The sequence below is a fragment of the Phallusia mammillata genome, chromosome 1 (genome assembly GCF_965637545.1).
Source record: "Phallusia mammillata chromosome 1, kaPhaMamm4.hap1.1, whole genome shotgun sequence".
NCBI classification, from domain to species: domain Eukaryota; kingdom Metazoa; phylum Chordata; class Ascidiacea; order Phlebobranchia; family Ascidiidae; genus Phallusia; species Phallusia mammillata.
Window position 1 is genome coordinate 4350671 of NC_137252.1, and position 18633 is coordinate 4369303.

The window sequence follows — 18633 nt, forward strand, 5'->3', positions numbered from 1 at the left end:
CGCATTACAGGCTATAATAAAAAAAAAGTAGTTTATTTCAACTTTTCAATAATGGAACTGCTTTCGCAATATAACCCCTAAATTACGTTTTTGTAATGTGATGCACATTCGCATTTCGTCATAATATCCTAAACATATGTCCCTTGTTCTTTTTTCCCTTTGTTTATCGTGCACTGTACTACTCGCATTCAGCGTTATTTACCCTGACGAAGGCGACCTGCATAGGACGTCGAAACGCCAGCATAGAAATACAGAAGAGCTATATAAAGTTGATATTATGCTTGACAGCAACACCTAATATAAGCTGTCCCTGCAAAACAATTTTTTCCAAGCATTTAAAAAACATATATTACGGTGCGCAGTAAAAGGGTCACATTTTCAAAGCCCGATCATACACACGCACTTTTGACAACTTGTACACCGAAGCAAAATTGTAAGTCTGGTCGGGTTTAGGTCCAGGTTAAATAAAACAGGTTTGCTTCCGGCCTGACTTTACACTTCGTATCATTTGTGCCGAAATTTCACCAACTATCCGGCCTAATTAGGGGTTCGCTTTTTTAAATTTCGTTTCAGATAAGGTTTTGGGCTTGTAATATTTGGTCCGAGGCCACATTTCTGGTTCCCTTATAACTCTGAATTGAACTGCTTATTGTTCCATTAAAATTAAATGTTTTTTTACGCTTATAGCCGCCTCATGGTTTCATTTCATATAACGAAGGTATGATATAACGAAGGTATATATGTTTTTATTTCCTAAGCGAAACAAACTTAACTCAGCTTTTATATCGAAACAAACCAAATAAAATACGCAAAGGAACTAAAGTAAAACAAATCAACTGATTGGATGTTTTTCTTGCAAAGTTACACTCCGTTTTAACCAAGCATGTATTGTGTGACCACACACACCACAAAACCAGGTAACCAGATGGCAAATTAGCCCAAAGTTATGTGACAACGAGACATATGGTTTTAGATTGATATAAAACTACAATTATCGCTAAATTTAAGTTCTAACCTTCGTCTGAAGTTTATGCAAAACCGATTAGTTTGCACCTTTGAAAGTTTACATGTGCCTAAAGGTACGTTAACTTGACCACCTAAATACCGTTAGAGCCTGGAACTAGATGTTTAATTTGCAGCTTTTTATCCGGCAGTTAAAATCGGCTAAACTTCCTGAAAAGAAATTTGTAAAAAGGTTGCACAATTTTGAAACACATCTAGCCTACACCATAAACGTTCAATGTAGCCTACCTAATCCTCATGTTACCAACCGGACTTTCACTTTAATCCAATCTTCTGATAAGGCATATCAAATTTTACTTGCCCTAGTTGCAAAGCTTATTTACATTTCCTAAACGGTTTCCAGGAAGCGAAGAATTGTTTATATCTAAACAAATTTTTAACCAAATTTTAACCCCGTGGTTTTCTTATCATCAAGCTTGGGATGCCTTTCGTGCCCTCTTAGCTCAAAATTGCCTTTTTATCGCGTTTTTGCTGAAGGGAGCTGTAGTTTCTATCACTTTGCCTGCAGCGTTATGTCTTAACTTGTGAAAATTATTTGTATCATATTGCAAACGCCCGGCATAGGCATAACCTGTGAAAAGGAAATTATGTCAAAAAAATTGCGCTTTTCTTTACTTCTCTTTGCTAATAATTTATCAAACTTTCTTTTCAGAGAAAGAACGCACAGTAAAAATGTTTATTGGCAGTAAACAATCGCAACAAATGGTCGTTTTATTTGTTAAAAAAATTAAACTAAAAATGTAGTTGGTGTTGGAAAGAATAACTATTTGGGCTTTACACGTTAGTAAATATTTTGTACCTCACACGATTTTGACAAAGCTTCTACAAAGTTATAGACATTCCAGTAAATAAACAGTTTAAAAAGCAATAAAACAAACATTTAAATTTTAATTACACGCTTGAATAGCTTCAATCGTTAGCAAAGCGTGACCATTGATGACATCACAACAACAAGACATGTGCTGAAACTTAAAATGTTTTGCATTATTTTTGAAAACATACGGTAAAAGGATTAAACACAAACCACAAAGTTATGAAACAAACTGATATTCGTGCGAAGAAACCCTTAGGAGATGGATGGATGTCAAAAAAATCATTGAACGGAAAGTTTTGTCAGCAAAATCGAAAGGTACACTGCAGGCATTTTGATTTGATTTTAAGTAATGTATATTTTTGCACCAAATTGTGTTTAGGCAAACTTGATGTTAATTGTGCACGTTTCATGTCTCTGCAGTCCACACATATATCTGTGCTAGAAAACTAAGCTTGCCTACCATGAGTGGTGATGAGCAACTTATTGCAGCCACCAGCCACCTCATGCTCGCAGGGTTGTTGGTTTTAATCCTGTCTCAACCACTTGTGTTTCCATGAGCACAAAACAACCTAATGAGATTGTTCTGACCCAGTGGAAATATTGAAATCACTTAAAAAATGTTCTATAGAATCTTGCCAAGAGACAAGCTGCTCAATGGCAGACTCATTGAAGCCATTGCCCGATCATCTACAAATAAAAATGACTTTTCCAATGGAAACTGCAATTTTAGTGCTGTAAAGTTAGGACTTTGATGCAGAAAGGTTGAGACCACTGCCTTTATTTTGTGAAAGCTTTAAAATTGGAGGTGATTGCAGTCACTTTACGACATTAAAGTAATTGTTAACTTGACAGCTTCACCTAATGTAACCTAATCAATGTTTTGTGATTTCGTTTCAGACAGCCAGGAGCCCAAAAGTTTCAAGTATTCGTTATGGGGCATTGAAACATCTCGAACTTCCACCAGAAAAGAAACTGAAACAAATGAAACTGTTTAACTTCAAGCCAACTAAAACCAACAAAAAGAAACCAAGTTATAAATCCAAAACAGTTGAAGATACAACTAGCAAAAGTCAAAAAGCTGGAACTCCTGAAAGCGAAACCATTCCACCTAAACTGGAAAGTTGCGAAACAAGTAAACTTTGGAAAACAAAGGTAGCATCTTGCATGGAATTGAAAAACACCAATATAAACGACATCAAGCATGAAGAACTGTTAGGTAGTGATGAAACTGCTTCTGCAAGTGTACGACCTAATCCTGACAGTCTTGGTGAATATGCACAAGATGATTACAATGAGAGTTATGACTTGACGATGAAGTATGTAGAAGATTCACAGGGTAACCAAGTTTTTGACCATTTAACTCAACGAACTCATTCAACTCCTGACGAATCTCAACCGATAGACTCCGAGATGTTTTTAGATTTCAAAAATGGCATCCATGTACAAAGCACGTTAAAATTTGTAGATGAATAATCTATTTTCAATATTTTAGCCGGTTTTTATATCTTACCCTTACGTATGTTTTTAATTTTTTTACATTGTACAGACTTGTCTGTTTACAACCAGATTGCAATAGATTTTTTTGGCAGTTGTTACATTTTATGCATTTTTATTGTATTTTCTTGAAAGCTCATGAATATATATTTCCATGTTTTTACAGTATTGCGGAGCATAGGTTAACACTGTAAGTGCCACACAATGGCGGCATTTGAAAATCTTGGGGTAATGCCTGAAATCAGCAAAGTTGTAACAGAAATGGGCTGGAACTTGCCCACCGATATCCAGGTAGAGTCGATTCCACTGATTTTGGGCGGCGGAGATGTTTTAATGGCAGCAGAAACTGGATCAGGAAAAACAGCTGCCTTCAGTATTCCTGTAATACAAATTGTCCATGAATCTTATGCTAGCAAGAGAAACTCTGCAAAAATTCAAGTAAGTGTGTTTTATGTTGAAAGTTAAACCTGGTCTTTAATCTTTGAAAACTGTCAAGATCTTTGAAATCTAAATTCATTATTGCCCAACTATGTTCACATCTTAATTAATGTTTAACTTCTAGGTAGGTTTGAAAATTCATCTCTAGCAATTCAATTTAACTGCTTTAGAAATCACAAATAATGACTTAACTATCACTTGATTAAACTTAAGAGTCTGCGTGTATTTAACCACTTTTTTTTGTCAAATAGACCAAAAACTAAACCCCATCCTTACTCCCTTTATACAGTCAGCAGGACCAACTTTCACAAAATGGCAAATGAATCCGTTTGACAGAGGCTCTTCATTTGCTATTGCATCTGATGGTTTGTTGTGTCAGTGTCGAGAATTCAAAGATTGGCATGGTTGTCGTTCATCGAAGGGTGTGACATCAGGAAAATATTACTATGAGGTAACAGTCATCAAATATATTAAATAATATACTTATAGGCTTAAAGTTAAGATTGCTAGTGGAACAACATCACAATTCTCAAAAAAGATTGATATGTGAAATGCTTGCATGCAAAGGGTGGGTTATTTATGCTTCCTAGATTGAGTTGAGTTTATTTTGGCAAGTGAAACAAATCATAGCAGCATAATTGTTAGTGATGGGACGATACCAGGTTTTGAAGCGAGTACCGATACCAAGTACGAGTACCACATGTATATACCGAGTATGGTTATTAAGTACTTAAGTGTCATGTTGTACTTAGTTGTATATCACTGGCTACTTTATCTGCCATGGTCGGGGTACAGGCGTGCACATACACATGCCGAAAAATGTAATCACCATGTGATAGCGAAAAAAATATATGTAACCTGGCGGAACTTTTTCCCGATTCCGTGCTATCTGAAGCAAATATTGGCTTAAAGTTGCCTGTATTCTTATGGTGTAAATCGGCCTTCGGTACTCGCACGTTGGTATCGAAAACTGAGACAAAATATTTCGATGCCGAGTATGAGTATAGATACCACTGAAATCGTTCGCTACCGCATACCGGGTGCTCGTCCCATCACTAATAATTGTCATAAAATATTGAATAGGTTGCATATACTTGCCCAACATTAGAACTGTATGAAATGAGTTTTTACCTAACTGTTGGTAAAACATGGCTATTTTCAGGCTCTATGTAAAGACGAGGGTCTGAATCGAGTTGGTTGGTCGACATCCACTGCTGATCTGAATCTTGGTACTGACAAGCAAGGTTATGGTTTTGGTGGAACTGGAAAGAAATCAAACAATCGGCAATTTGATACTTATGGGGAGCCTTTCACAATGCATGATACTGTAGGATGCTATTTAGACATGGATACTGGTATGTATAATTTAATATTTTGGCAGGTTTTTGGAATGTATTATAACAGACTGCTCTGTATGATGTTTTTGTTTTAATTTATTGCAATCATTTTGCTGTTTTGTTAAGTGATTGAGGTATCAAAAGCATACACTATAACCAGCTATCTTTTAAGTAATATGTGTAAAAATTTCAATTATATGTAAGTTTTAGCAAGGTAGTGTACAAAAATAATATTACTTTCTATGCTTTTCCTATTCAATGGAAAATAGAAGGGAATTAAATTATTGTATGTTGTGTATGTTGCTTATGAGGTAAATTTGGGACAAGTAACTTCATATTTGCTGTGTTTTTTTGCCTTAAACTGTACTTTAGTTTTGTCTATCATAGTACGCCAGGCCCACTTAAGGCGTTATACTGAGAAAAAAGGACTAGAAAAATCTAGCCTGTAGTTGCCTTTGTACTGGTAGAACTACACAGGCTCCGCGGTGAACTTGCCGAAAGTCCAATTACAAGCATCTAAAAAAAAATTTGGTTCTATTATTCTGTTTCCGTTTTGTAGGAAAAATCAAATACTCAAAAAACGGAGTGGATTTGGGTCATGCATTTGATATTCCTGCTCACTTGAGAAAACAAGCGATGTATGCTGCATGTGTTCTTAAAAATGCTGAGATCCAGTACAATTTTGGAGCAGAAGCATTCAAATATCCACCGAGCGACGGTTATGTGGCACTTGCAAAAGCTCCAGTGAATTGTTCTGTGAATAGTTCAGCAACTGGAGGCAAATCTGTTGCAGTAAGTACTGGTTTTGTGTTTGTACAGTTCAATCTGGCTAATGTCATTACCAGTTTGTCAAGCCTTTTTACTCCATATACCGGATTATTGGTAGGATTTTCATGTTTGTAGGTATTATACACTAATCAGTTTTTACATTGCAAAGATTTTGAATTGTCATGAATTGTTTTTGTTTAATAACTATGAATGCACTTGCACACAATTTCTGAAGTCAATTTTGCAAGTTTCTTGTCATATTTATGAAAGTTGAAAATACACCGCATTTTGTAAGCCGAAATTTAAGATAATACCGTTTTGTATTTCTACATGAATTAAAATAATTTGTTTGTTTCAACAATTTGGTAAATTCAAAATATTTCAACCTAAAATCAAAATTACAAATTAGTGTCGTTTTCTGATTTCCATCTTTTTATCTATTCACAAAACTGTGTATAGTTGTAAATAGGGCTTATCAGTTTGCAAGGCTTTTCTTACTGCTACAATTAAATGATTAAACTACTAAAAACGAACCAAACAACAACTGGTTGTCATAGAAACAAAGTAGAAAGGATCCAAACTCTCCGTACGCGATCATCATCGAACCATCGCGTGAACTGGCAGAACAAACTGCAAACATCATCAAATTACTGAAGAAGAATATTTCGAAACCGGAGTTGTTTGAAGTTCTTGTAGTTGGGGGAGTCCCTGCTTCTGAACAGTTGAAACAAATTGAACGGGGAGTTGATATTTTAATCGGAACCCCTGGCAGAATTGATGACTTTATTTCGACAAGAAAGGTTACTTGTAACTGTTTACATAAGTTACCATTTAACAAGTTTTGTATGGAAAAACTGTATACCAAAAAAAAAATTAGATATTCATGTGATGTCAAACAAAGTGATAACCACTTACTAAAACGTATTTTAAAGACAGATAATATGGTACATTACCTTACTGCATTTTAAACAACAAAAATATTATGTGTGAAATAGTGATCTTCTCACTTAAATTTGTCATAATAAAACATGTCGCATTAACTAACGCTTACAGCATTCCAATACTAGTTAAATTTTACATAACATATGGGAACAAAAATGTGAATGCTACTAATATCTTCCAGTATATTTAACAAATGCTGGTTTTAGACTGCAAACAAGGTGTTTTTTCGTATTTTGATCTGAATATTTGAGCTCAATTCTACAGTTTTTGGCTCCTGTTTTGTTTTTTATTTAAATCCAATCTCATGATTTGATAAATAATACCTACTGTGTACTTTGGTTTTAGATTGATTTGAACCAGGTTCGATTTCTTGTACTTGACGAATGCGATGGATTGCTCTCAGCTGGTAACGGGGATTTTATTAAACGAATGCACACAAGAATTCCACAGGTGGGTTGAACAGAAAAATAGACGTCGAATTGTAGGATTAAATTAGCTAGTTTTTTCTGGTCAACACCTTGCCACGTAGTAATGCTTGAGAGACCGACTTGATTCGGTATGACGCCTTCAATGGGCCTGGCGTACTAGGATCTACTATAAAAGTATTTATTACTGGGATTAGGGCAGAATCTTTATGCAGACTAGCGATCTATGATTTATAAATGAGTTTGCCGTAATTGCTGGTCTGCAAAGACGCTTCAGGGCCTGATCCCAGTTATGAATGTATCTGAGCAATGATCGAACTGTCGATCCCCTACTACGAAGCTGACATGTGCAGCATACGAGGCAGGCAACGGTGCTTGTGATTCGACTTTCGACGGATTCTCCACTGAGCCTGTGTAGCTCAGTTGGTAGAGCGCGAGATCCGGAAAGACTACTGTCGTGGGTTCGAATCCCACCGCAGGTTTGATTTTTTCTATGCTATGCCTTGCTAGATGGCTAATACCCGCTTCAATCGGTATTTACATAGAAACAAACCAACTAAACTTTTAAATACTTGCCTTTGTCCCCTTAGGCCAGAATATATTTATTTTCAATCAGGAAACCTTTCTATTCATTTATTAGGTTATGATCAAACATAACTGATTGGTTTTAGGGGTTAATATACTAACTGTTGTTTCAGACAAGCAGTGATGGCCGACGTCTGCAAGTTATCGTTTGTTCTGCAACTCTGCACAGTTTCGATGTGAAAAAGCTTGCTGAAAAAATTATGCATTTCCCTATCTGGGTGGATTTGAAGGTTTGAAGGCTTCATTAGGTTTTCTTTTTTGCAAATTTTTAGACGAATTCTGTTAATTGCACAACCAATTGGTCTAGGTTTTTTTTTTTTATGCGATTCAATTAATTAAATTATTCGATAATCCAGACGAGTTTAATGGCTATGGTTAAACTTGTGGTCTTTGTGCAGTAAAGCAGATTATGGTAAGTAGATTCTGTATTGAGTTTGGAAGTAATTCGTCGAATTTTGTGAGTCTAACTCCCCAAACCTTTTACATTTTCCCAACTATGTGTAAGAAGTAATGTCAATTATTGTGTTTAATTACATGCGCTTTCGGTTTATCAAAAAAATTGTGCCTTCAAAGCTTGAACAATATTAGTGATGTTGGTTCACAAAGTTTTCGACGCGTTTGTTTTGTATTATAAATGGTTAGTTGTAGGGAAGAGTTTATTAAGTAGGTTCTAACACCTGCAGGTACCTTATATCAACACCATATTCTAACCCCACCCTCTTTCCCTAACACGGGTGGTTAGATTATATACCAACTTGAGTGATTCCACCAACGATTACCCCCAAATCTCGACGTCCTAATGCGCCAACCTCGCCCTCTAATGTGAGTCCCCGCCAAATAACGCTTATAATTACGGTGTAGCTGCAGCGCGTTTCTCATATCTCCACCAACTGTACCCTCTACTTTGTCGCGCTTTTCAACGTCTCAACGTTGCGCAGCTATCTCCTGCAAGATGAATATTTTAGTGCAATTGTGTTACTACGATTTTTTTTCACCGAGCGAAATAAACTCAAGACCATATTGTTATGTTAAAAATAATATTCGAAACGCTTTGTTGTTCATTTAAGGGTGAGGATTCGGTCCCTGATACTGTTCATCACGTTGTGGTTCCAATTGACCCCGTAAGTGACCCCAGTTGGATGGGACTTCGTAAGCACGTCAACACAGATGGGGTGCATAAACAGGATTATATCAAGAAAGATAGCAAGGAAAAATGGTCGGAAGGAGTTAAAATATTGAAAGGTTTGTTTTAGTGACACAGAAATAAATACATATAAATATTGAAAACAACTTACCTACATATGTTTAGGCCAGTTTTTTCCTACACGGCTTATTTTACAATCCAAAAACACGCAAAAAGATTTGATTTTTAATTGGTAGAGGCGTTCTTTGTCACAAATAATATCAAAATTGAGTTTTACCGTTAAAATTCATTTCTGTGTTTTGCCTTCAAATCAACTAGTTCAAAAAACTGCGTGTAGTGTGTCGAAAAATAAGTTATATATTTTTTTCTGTGTACCGCAGCAGGGATATTTAAAAATATTTACGTATAATTCGATAGAATTTTAAACAATTTAATGTAAGTGTCTGTTTTCGTTGCTTTTTTACTTTTATAAGTTATTGGTTTGTCGCTTTCTGAATTAAATTACGAACTTAGTTTTTCCTTAATTTTTTGCAAAATACCACATAATTTTTGATCCCGTTAGTTTGAAACCTTTGTAAAGTAACATTTCTGTTACTTTCATGCATTAGTTTGAGAAAAAAACTTGCTCATCCTCAGGCGAATACTGTGTTCGTGCAATCCGCGAACATAACATGGATCAATCGATTATTTTCTGTCGCACCAAACTCGATTGTGACAACATGGAGCAATACTTTAAAGATATGGGGGGCGGCCCCAATCACCCGAGTCACCCACTGTCATGTGTGTGTCTCCATAGCGACCGGAAACCCCCGGAACGTCGCAGCAACTTGGAGCGATTCAAAAAGGCAGAAGTAAGAAAAATGACAAATTTATTGAAAGAAACTGCACTGATAGTAATAACTACAGCGATTGTTGAAACGTCTGGGTTACAATATGTTTACTGTATAAAAGCCCATAGAACTATTTAAGAACAGTTTTGTCTTAATGTTAAAGCATCAAGTCAATAGATGGTAAGCTGCAGAATGTGTGCAATGTTTGGACGTTTCTCATCAGTGCAGCAGGTGACGAAACATAGGCCGTATTTGCTAGTGTAGCCATCCAACAGCACCCCAGTTTGTCAGTCTATCTCTTGTCACCAGATGCACTGATGAGACCATATAGGTCGAAACATTGTGAACTGTCTGCAGTTTTTTTGTAATCATTAAAAAAAGTATGTTTTTCTCTGAAAAAAACGTTTTTGTTTTTATCATTCAATAATTGTGACAAAATTACGTCACACGGTCTTCTTACGTCATAGGTACGTCATCTGATCTGCACTGACGTGGCAGCACGTGGCATCGACGTCAGAGGAGTGCCTTTCGTCATCAATGTGACGTTGCCTGACGACAAACAGAATTACGTACACAGGATAGGGAGAGTTGGCCGAGCTGAAAGAATGGGACTCGCAATTTCACTGGTTGCGACCAAACACAATGAGAAGGTAGGTCTGTATAAGCTGCAGATGCCGACAGTGCACACTGTTTCGACCTCTCGTCACCAGCTACATTGATGAGAACTGAAGCAGTGTGCACTGTCTGCAGCGTCTTATTGCTTGTTAATTAATAGTTCTTAAAGCAACAGTGCTTTTCAACTAGAATCAGTTTACAGATAGTGGAAAACGATACATATTTCACCCAATGGGGAATCATCAGTTTCTCTTATACGAATATTATACAGAAAATTGCACATTTATTCACTGATAGTCGACATAACGATGCATACTATATGCCGGAAAGATCCTGTAACAAACATTAAATGTCACTAGCTCGTCAAAGGATAGTTGTTAATTTCGATTTTTTTTTTCTTGTTACAATTAAATTTGTTTTTTAGGTTTGGTACCACAGCAATTGTAACACTAGAGGTCGTGGTTGTTACAACACGGAATTAACGGATCGAGGAGGGTGCTGTATTTGGTGAGAAACCGAATATTGTTGTGCTTCACATGTGGCAAACAATAATAAAAACTCATCAAAAATAGAAAGTAAAAAATCAAAAAAGAAAAAATTAAAAAAAAATTGTTTACACTTTGTATGGTTTTATTTTTTTAATTAACCCCTAGAAATATTTTTAAGTACAATTTTCACTCTGCCATGCTGGATTTTATTGAGTATTGTTTTTTCATCAAAGTTCCTAAACGCAAAATCATAATTTCTATATCTAAATGAGAATGATAAAGTCTTTTACCCTCAAAGCTAATAGTTAGGATACGAATAAACAATGCAACAATGTCGAAAATTAAATTTACCTCCAGGTACAATGAAGGCCGCTTGCTGGGCGACATTGAAGATCATCTAAAAATCACAATTGAGCAAACTACACCGAAAATGGAAATCCCAGTCAACGAGTTTGATGGAAAGGTTGGTGCAGAGAAGTCTTAAATTGTGGGTGCGAATCTCAATCTGATGCCTGTAAATAGGGTGTGAAGCCAACTTTGTACTCCGTGTTTTAGTAATACGCGCAACTAAATTTTGAACGTAAAACAACCAAGTTTCCTTCCTTGGTGGTAAACCTTAATTGAACTATTGGACTTAGTTTAGACCACTGGTTCCCAACCGGGGAGTAAATCTTCCTTTCAAGGGAAGATTTTTAAACTTGAGGGAAGGAATTTGCTTTAATTTTTACATGTGGTTTGTAAATAGACACTTAAGCTCTGGGAATAAAACCTGTGAAGTTAATAAAATACCCAATTTTGAATGATCTTTGTATGGTCATTTACATTTTTATCATTATAGGCATAAATTGGTTTGACAAGATTGTAGGTACCTTATTCGAAGTAGGTATGTTTTTTTGCCGTTCTATTTATTTGTTTTTTATTGAATTTTTACCAAAAACAAACTGTCATACGATTTTTTCAAGGTGGTTTACGGGAGCAAAAAATCTGCCACTGGAGGCGGTGCATACAAAGGTCACGTGGACGATTTGGCGCCAACTGTCGACGAACTCCAAGATTTGGAAAAATCTGCTCAAACTTCTTTTCTAAACATGAAAAATCTCACATTTCTATCCGCAAAGTCCTGAACTCGATTCATTAAAACAAGTTCAAATTTTAGTACTTAGTTCATTTTTGTCAAATTACCAGGTCATTGTGTAATAACGATGTATTGGTTGCGAACTGCAACGACCCGGTAATTTATGGTGCAATTTTTTTTTTCGGTTGGTGGGATTGCAAATAAAACAAATTACCTTTGAAGTATTTTACGTGTTTGTTGTCTTGGTCTTTCCTGAGGCTTAAAGTGTAGGCCTGACAATCAAACTTTCCGGTTTCAACGGGCTTCTCAAAAACGATTCGGGTTTTGGGCTTGTTATTTCGGGCTCCAAATTCAGACCCGTTTACAACTCTGTGCTGCAAAGCGCAAGGATTGAAGGGCCAAGTTTGCTGGAAGAAGTCCAAATACTTCTGGTGCCAACGTTTTTGTGTGTGGTGCGATTTGGACAATTATCTGATGGAAGACAGGTTTAAACGTGTAGACTGGGTTGTTAGAAAGAACTATTATAACAAACCCAAAACAAGCATGAAAATAGTTTAAACCACATGATAGTCCTAAACCTAGCGGGTCGCACACAGTTGCAACTGAGTGCTAGAGATCTCAACAAATGTTAAAACTTCTGCTTTTTCGTATTTACCCCCACAGACATATAAAGTCGATCTTTAATTGCTAAGTATGCTTGCATAGAAACAGTGAGTTTGGAACTTGAAGGAACGTATTTTCAAACAAAGTGCGACAAGCGAAAAATACTCTAAACCATAAACACTTCTTTATACGAAAGTCATTACATTCAATTCTCCACGACTGACAAATTTCGTTTCATAAGGGAATATTTCCCCACTATGGCAAGAACAACTGACTCGGTATTGAAACAACCATATGAAATCAAATAAAATTAATCTCAAATTGTGGGCAATACATTAAATAAATGACTTGATCAAAAAAAAATTCCCAGTAAGCTTGCACATATTGACTTAATTGCACTAATTATGACATAATCGATTTTTCAAATGTCTGCAATACGATTTATGGAATAAGTTATAACTTATCAAACAAACTATAAAAACGTAAAGTCATTTTCCGTCAGCTTTCGGTACAAAGGTTTTCGGCGGCTCGACTCCAAACCTTTTGCGGATGACGTCATTGATTGCGTCACTGTCCAGTTGAGTCTTCGTCCGACGCTGAGTCAAACCGTCAGGGCATCTCTTAAAATCAATTTGAGTCAAGCAGTTCCCATGTAAATTTAAAACTGTTTCTTCACTTCTTAAAGATGCGAAGTTGTTCGCTCGAAAGAAATTGTCTGGTTGGTCTTGAAAGAAGTCGAAAGCCGATTTGAAATCTTCCAGCTCGTAGAACTTGTCGATGTACAACTTGTAGAGAATGTTCCATCCTTCAGTGCGATGAACACTTGCGCAGTAGTGTGGGTTGGTTTCTGACACGGGGACGATTTTGCCTGCAAGGTTTTAAATTTGCTATTTCACATTTTTGTTGATATTGTTAAGTTCAGGAAGTACTTACTCAGATCTGTTTACAAAGTTTGCGACCTGCTTGTACCATATCAAATTTTAGATGTATTTAATAGGTATAGATATACTTAGTGGACCCTCATATCTGCACTTTGATAAGGTATGCGATAATTATAAGCTCTGGTACAAAAATTCAGTTACAGGACAAACCAGCTCAAATGTACACTGCGTCTGATTTTGCCGTTGTGAACCAGTACAGCCTTGTAAATAAAAGGCGTTTCACACGAGTCATTTACCTACGTCCTTTCAATACACAATACATTTAACAACATCAATATTTTAAAATTATTTACTGAGCGTTAAAACAAGCTATAATGAAACAAAGCTTGCAAATGAAAAACTTGGGTGTTTCCGGGGTCGTTCTTTATTCAAATGGAATTGCAGTTACAACTAGAAGGGTGGCTTAGCACATATTGCCCTTGCACATACACTATAGCATATTTTGAAACATTAATATATTTCCTACACTTATTTACATTGGGTCCCATATTAGCCATCGTCTTTTATAACCTTGGTTGTTTCTGCAAGCAAAAACTCATGGGTCCCCACACATTAGTGATGGGACGATACGAGGTTTTGAAGCGAGTACCGAGTACGAGTACCACATGTATATACCTTCGATACCGAGTACCGAGTACGATTACCGAGTACTTAAGTACAGTGTTGTACTTAGTTGTATATCACCTGCTAATTTATCTGCCATGGCCGGCGTACAGGCGTGCACACACACATGCAGAAAAAAGTAATCTCCATAAGATAGCAAAAAAATACGTAACCTGGCGGAACTTTTTCCCAAATTTGTACTGTCCGAAGCATATATTGGCACAAAGTTTCCAGTGTTCTTATAGTGTAAATCGGCCTTCGGTACTCGCACGTTGGTATCGAAAACTGAGACAAAATATTTCGATACCGAGTACGAGTATCGATACCACTGAAATCGTTCGATACCATCGATACCGAGTACCGAGTACCGGGTACCCGTCCCATCACTACCACACATGCAAAGTTGTAGATAATGCATTTCAATAGATAACAATGAGTAAGTAGGATAACTAATTTCAACACACACAAACTAAAAAGTATGAAACCACAATGACTCAATCAATAGTACTGCAAAATTTTAATCCAATCTGCTAACGTTTAAGATTTCAACCACTAGAGGTGTTTTGAGCAACAACCGTTAATGTTTCTGACGTGAAAGGGCTGTTAACAACCCCCGAACTGCAATGGCGCAATAACGATAATTGGCATACTTTACAAGCTATCCAAATTTTAGCCAATTCTGACATTGTTTACAAACTCACCCCTTTTAGGGGGCTAGCGGGGTAAATACTAGGGCTATCCGGACGAACAAAGTGGGATGCACATCTACATAACTATATCTACCATCTGTATAAGTTTCAGCCACATCCACAAGCATTTGATGGCAAAACGAGTCAGACAAACTTCGGGGGAAAAAACATTTTAGGGGGCTAGCGGGGTAAATACTGGGGTTATCAACAAAAACAAAGTGGGATGCACATCTACATAACCACATCTACCATCTGTGTAAATTTCAGCTCAATCCATCAAACATTTGATAGAAAAACGAGTCGGACAAACTTCGGGGGAAAATACCCATTTTAGGGGGTTAGCGGGGTAAATACTGGGGTTATCAACAAAAACAAAGTGGGATGCACATCTACATAACTACATCTACCATCTGTGTAAATTTCAGCCAAATCCATCAAACATTTGATGGAAAAACGAGTCGGACAAACTTCGGGGAAAAATACCCATTTTAGGGGGCTAGCGGGGTAAATACTGGGGTTATCAACAAAAACAAAGTGGGATGCACATCTACATAACTACATCTACCATCTGTGTAAATTTCATCCAAATCCATCAAGGATTTGATGGAAAAACGAGTCGGACAAACTTTGGGGAGAAGAAAAATGAAAGAAAAAAAAAGAAAAAACAAAATAAAACAAATAAAAAAAACAAAAACATTTTGAGTAAAATCAATATGTGTCCCCTTCAGGGAAGGGGACCCATAATTATTTTTATTTGTTGTTATTAATCTGCACACATTAGTACCTGACACCACCCCACCTTCTGCATCCAAACTGTCTAACCATTTTTCCTCCAGGTACAAGACATTTTGATCAGTTGGATCAATTCTTCGAAATCTGAGAATAAGAAAAGTTATATTTTTTAACTTTAAGAAAATATATTAAATTTGATACAACTAAGAAACATCCATTTTTTTGTGAAACGTTGGTGATTTTATTCCAATCACAACATTTCGGTGCAAAAAACTTAGTACAATGTTCACAGTGAATTTTTAAGTCGAACGATTCTGGAATGATGACAAGGTTGTTTGTGGAAACGTTAAAATGACAAAAATATTATTTTCGTAAGTATAAGTAAGTAGGCACGGGCTGTATAACAACATCTATCATAAAATCTGTGGTTCTTTGTATTTTATTACTGGAATATTTTGTGCCAGTAATGTTTTATGTAAAGGGACCAATCATTGTCTTTGCTGCGGAATATCTTTACCTGTAAATTCCATTTTCCTGTTCTTGCACGAGTTTTTCTTCCAACAACAGAGGGCGCAAACAACTGTGCTTCCCATATGCGACATCAGTGGTGTAAGTTTTCCCATCCAAATTTACCTAAAACAAGAAACACAGTTCGTCGATCCTATATGGCTTGAACTTAAGAAACTGTTTCTAAATAAAAGTGGAAACTTTGTTGTAAAAAACATTTTCAATATATTCGGTATATAATGCAGCACATCAAAAAGTGAACAGAGAAATTTGTACAGGAAGGACAAGCAGCTTAATTACACTGACTAATCTAAAAAAAGTCTGTTTGGTTCATTATATTGTCTATTGTTTCTTTACAGCAGGAGTTTTCTCAACCTGTGGTACGCCGAAGCTTTTCGCGTATACGAAAGTAGCTTTTTGTCAAACTAATTAAAAATTTGCAATTCAACTGATCAGTCCTGGTTTGGGGCGAAACTCGTGTTCATTCAATTTCTAACCATGTTGGTTTCAGCAATATACCAGCCTGGTCGAAAAATGGGCCTATTTTTCGGTGTATCTATACAAACAGGGTTTAGGTGGTACGCATTGATAGAAAAAGTATCCAGGTGGTACGCGATCCGTTACAGGTTGAGAGCCACTGCCTTAAAATATACACACATAGTGTTACATTTGTTGCAAAAATCTATTTTGTGATTTAAACAAACTGCTTGAGGTGTATCGATTGCTCACCAACATCAAAATGTGACTCATTGGACCAAAGAAATCATCTTCGTCAACTTTGTAGGGTCGACCTTCGATGACCTTGACAGCAAAACCCAGTTGTCGTAGCAACCAGTAGTACAATCCATTTACTTCACAGCAAATACCACCTCGCTTTTCCTTCAAAAATAAAAATGTTTTAAACACACATAACAAGCGTTGTTTTTGTTAATTCTGAAATTTTGTTTCTAAAAATGACGAATTGTTAATGGCGTTTCAATAAAATTATTAACGTATTTTTTTTTTTTTTAGTTGCGTTTAAGCACATTTGGCTTTTAAAACAAAAAAATGCAGTTTCATAGTGGTGTAATGTAAGTTTAAACCAGCGACAGTATTAACATCGTAAAAATGTTTACTAACTGACTTTTACAATCTTGTTGTAAACATTAATTAGATCCATCTTTCGTCTTTCTCCTCCAAACATATCCAAGTTCTCGAATGGAACTTTACTTAAATGCGCAACTTGCAGTCGATTTAGAGTTTCAAGAGTTGGAGGTAAAACTTTGTCCTCGATGCCGATGTGTTGAAGATATTCAGCAACATTCATATTGTATTGTTGTTTCTCAAACTCCACTAAATGAAAGCTTTTCTTCTGCCAAAAGTTGGTGATTTAACACTGAATGTTCCACGTTATATAAAACCTGGAAAACTATGCACTGTAAAGAATCAAACACTACTAAGTTTGACTGTTTTAAAAACAAAAAGCCGTTATATTTTCGTCATACTGTAAAAATTGACAGTCGTCATACTAAGTTTTGAAACCTCTTGTTCGAATGAAATATCCGCAAACCGTAAAATTATAATCGGAATCCAAGTGCATGCTTCAGGCGTTTCTTCAAGTTTTCTGCTTGAGTGGTAGTTTACTAATTACGCAATATTTACGACGATTTGTAAGTTCGACTTTGTGTATTGTGCTGTGGTATAAACTTTAACCAAGTTTTGGGGAGTAAAAATGGATTAAATAACTAGGCACTTTGCTTCGCATTTTTTTTTCAATACAAGCATACCTTGTAGAAGTATAAGTTGGTATACTTTTTCTTTGTTTATCCGGTCGTTTCCACGTCCTATGCAGGGCGTCTACATCAGGGTTATGTCAGCTACCTAACACAGTCGTTCTTATACCAGTTGGTGTGCTTATAAAATCCACCAAACCTATTTGACTTTTTTCGTATTTCTTCCTGAAGCTTAACGAAGTTTCTTTTTTACCTAACATGTTTCCCACCATAATTTGTGACTTGACTTAAAAACATTACAACAGCATATAGCATTATTAGCACAATAACTTATTTGTAAGACTATGTGTTTAGCAAAAATCTAATGTTTGGAGCGAGCCCAAGCCAAACACTTTTGAAAAAGTGACTTTAATTAACTACAAATACTTTTGTAAGATTGTTTGTTTCTTCATTAAATGCCTTCACATTTGTCCTTATTTTATCTTATGACAGAGGGCAACCATAGAACGAGTTACTTATTTCTCTCATGAGAAGTTACTTTATGTCAAATGGATGTCGTGGGCATTATAGCAATCTTTAAATCAACCTCTCAACTTTCCGCAGGACAAAGCTTAACGGATGAAATTGTGAACACAACTGACCTAATTCTACCAACTAATTCCTAAAACACACAAATCTCGGTAGCAGGATATGCACAAAACAAGTGACCAGCAGCACTATGACCACGTTAATGTTTACCTACCTGGCAAACACGCTGTGGCTGTCACAACGTAAATATCAGATTGTGCAGCATTTCTATTGTGGCGATTAAACCGTTGAGAGTATGTCAAATGTCGGGGTACGTTTGTCAATTTTTGACACCGAACTG

At 36.3% G+C, this 18633-nt stretch overlaps 3 protein-coding genes across 8 annotated transcripts; 2 read left to right on the forward strand and 1 right to left on the reverse strand.

Annotated features, from left to right (window-relative positions):
* Nucleotides 1-1953: 1953 nt before the first annotated feature.
* Nucleotides 1954-3497, forward strand: LOC145218808 (uncharacterized). Of its 2 annotated transcripts, none has more exons than XM_080086217.1 (2): nt 1954-2152; nt 2735-3497. In XM_080086217.1, the coding sequence occupies exons 1-2, from the start codon at nt 2057-2059 to the stop codon at nt 3308-3310; spliced, it is 672 nt and encodes a 223-aa protein (XP_079942343.1). In that variant the 5' UTR covers nt 1954-2056; the 3' UTR covers nt 3311-3497. The 2 variants fall into 2 exon arrangements, with proteins under 2 accessions (XP_079942343.1, XP_079942350.1); XM_080086224.1 differs by having other exon boundaries at nt 2093-2152; nt 2739-3497.
* LOC145218764 (ATP-dependent RNA helicase DDX1-like) lies at nt 3472-12199 on the forward strand. Its single transcript, XM_080086169.1, has 13 exons — nt 3472-3769; nt 4059-4220; nt 4932-5124; nt 5666-5898; nt 6432-6674; nt 7162-7266; nt 7940-8056; nt 8894-9068; nt 9607-9821; nt 10268-10450; nt 10840-10922; nt 11261-11366; nt 11866-12199. The coding sequence occupies exons 1-13, from the start codon at nt 3536-3538 to the stop codon at nt 12025-12027; spliced, it is 2211 nt and encodes a 736-aa protein (XP_079942295.1). The 5' UTR covers nt 3472-3535; the 3' UTR covers nt 12028-12199.
* Nucleotides 12200-12693: 494 nt separating this feature from the next.
* LOC145218774 (arylamine N-acetyltransferase 2-like) lies at nt 12694-18621 on the reverse strand. 5 transcript variants are annotated; one of them, XM_080086194.1, is made up of 6 exons: nt 17820-18621; nt 17177-17404; nt 16783-16932; nt 16064-16179; nt 15599-15690; nt 12694-13449 (listed from the first exon to the last, which is right to left on the reverse strand). In XM_080086194.1, exons 2-6 carry the CDS (start codon nt 17357-17359, stop codon nt 13070-13072), a joined length of 921 nt encoding a protein of 306 aa, XP_079942320.1. In that variant the 5' UTR covers nt 17360-17404; nt 17820-18621; the 3' UTR covers nt 12694-13069. The 5 variants fall into 5 exon arrangements, with proteins under 5 accessions (XP_079942320.1, XP_079942308.1, XP_079942315.1 ...); XM_080086182.1 differs by having other exon boundaries at nt 17177-17453; XM_080086189.1 differs by having other exon boundaries at nt 17177-17461.
* Nucleotides 18622-18633: the final 12 nt, after the last annotated feature.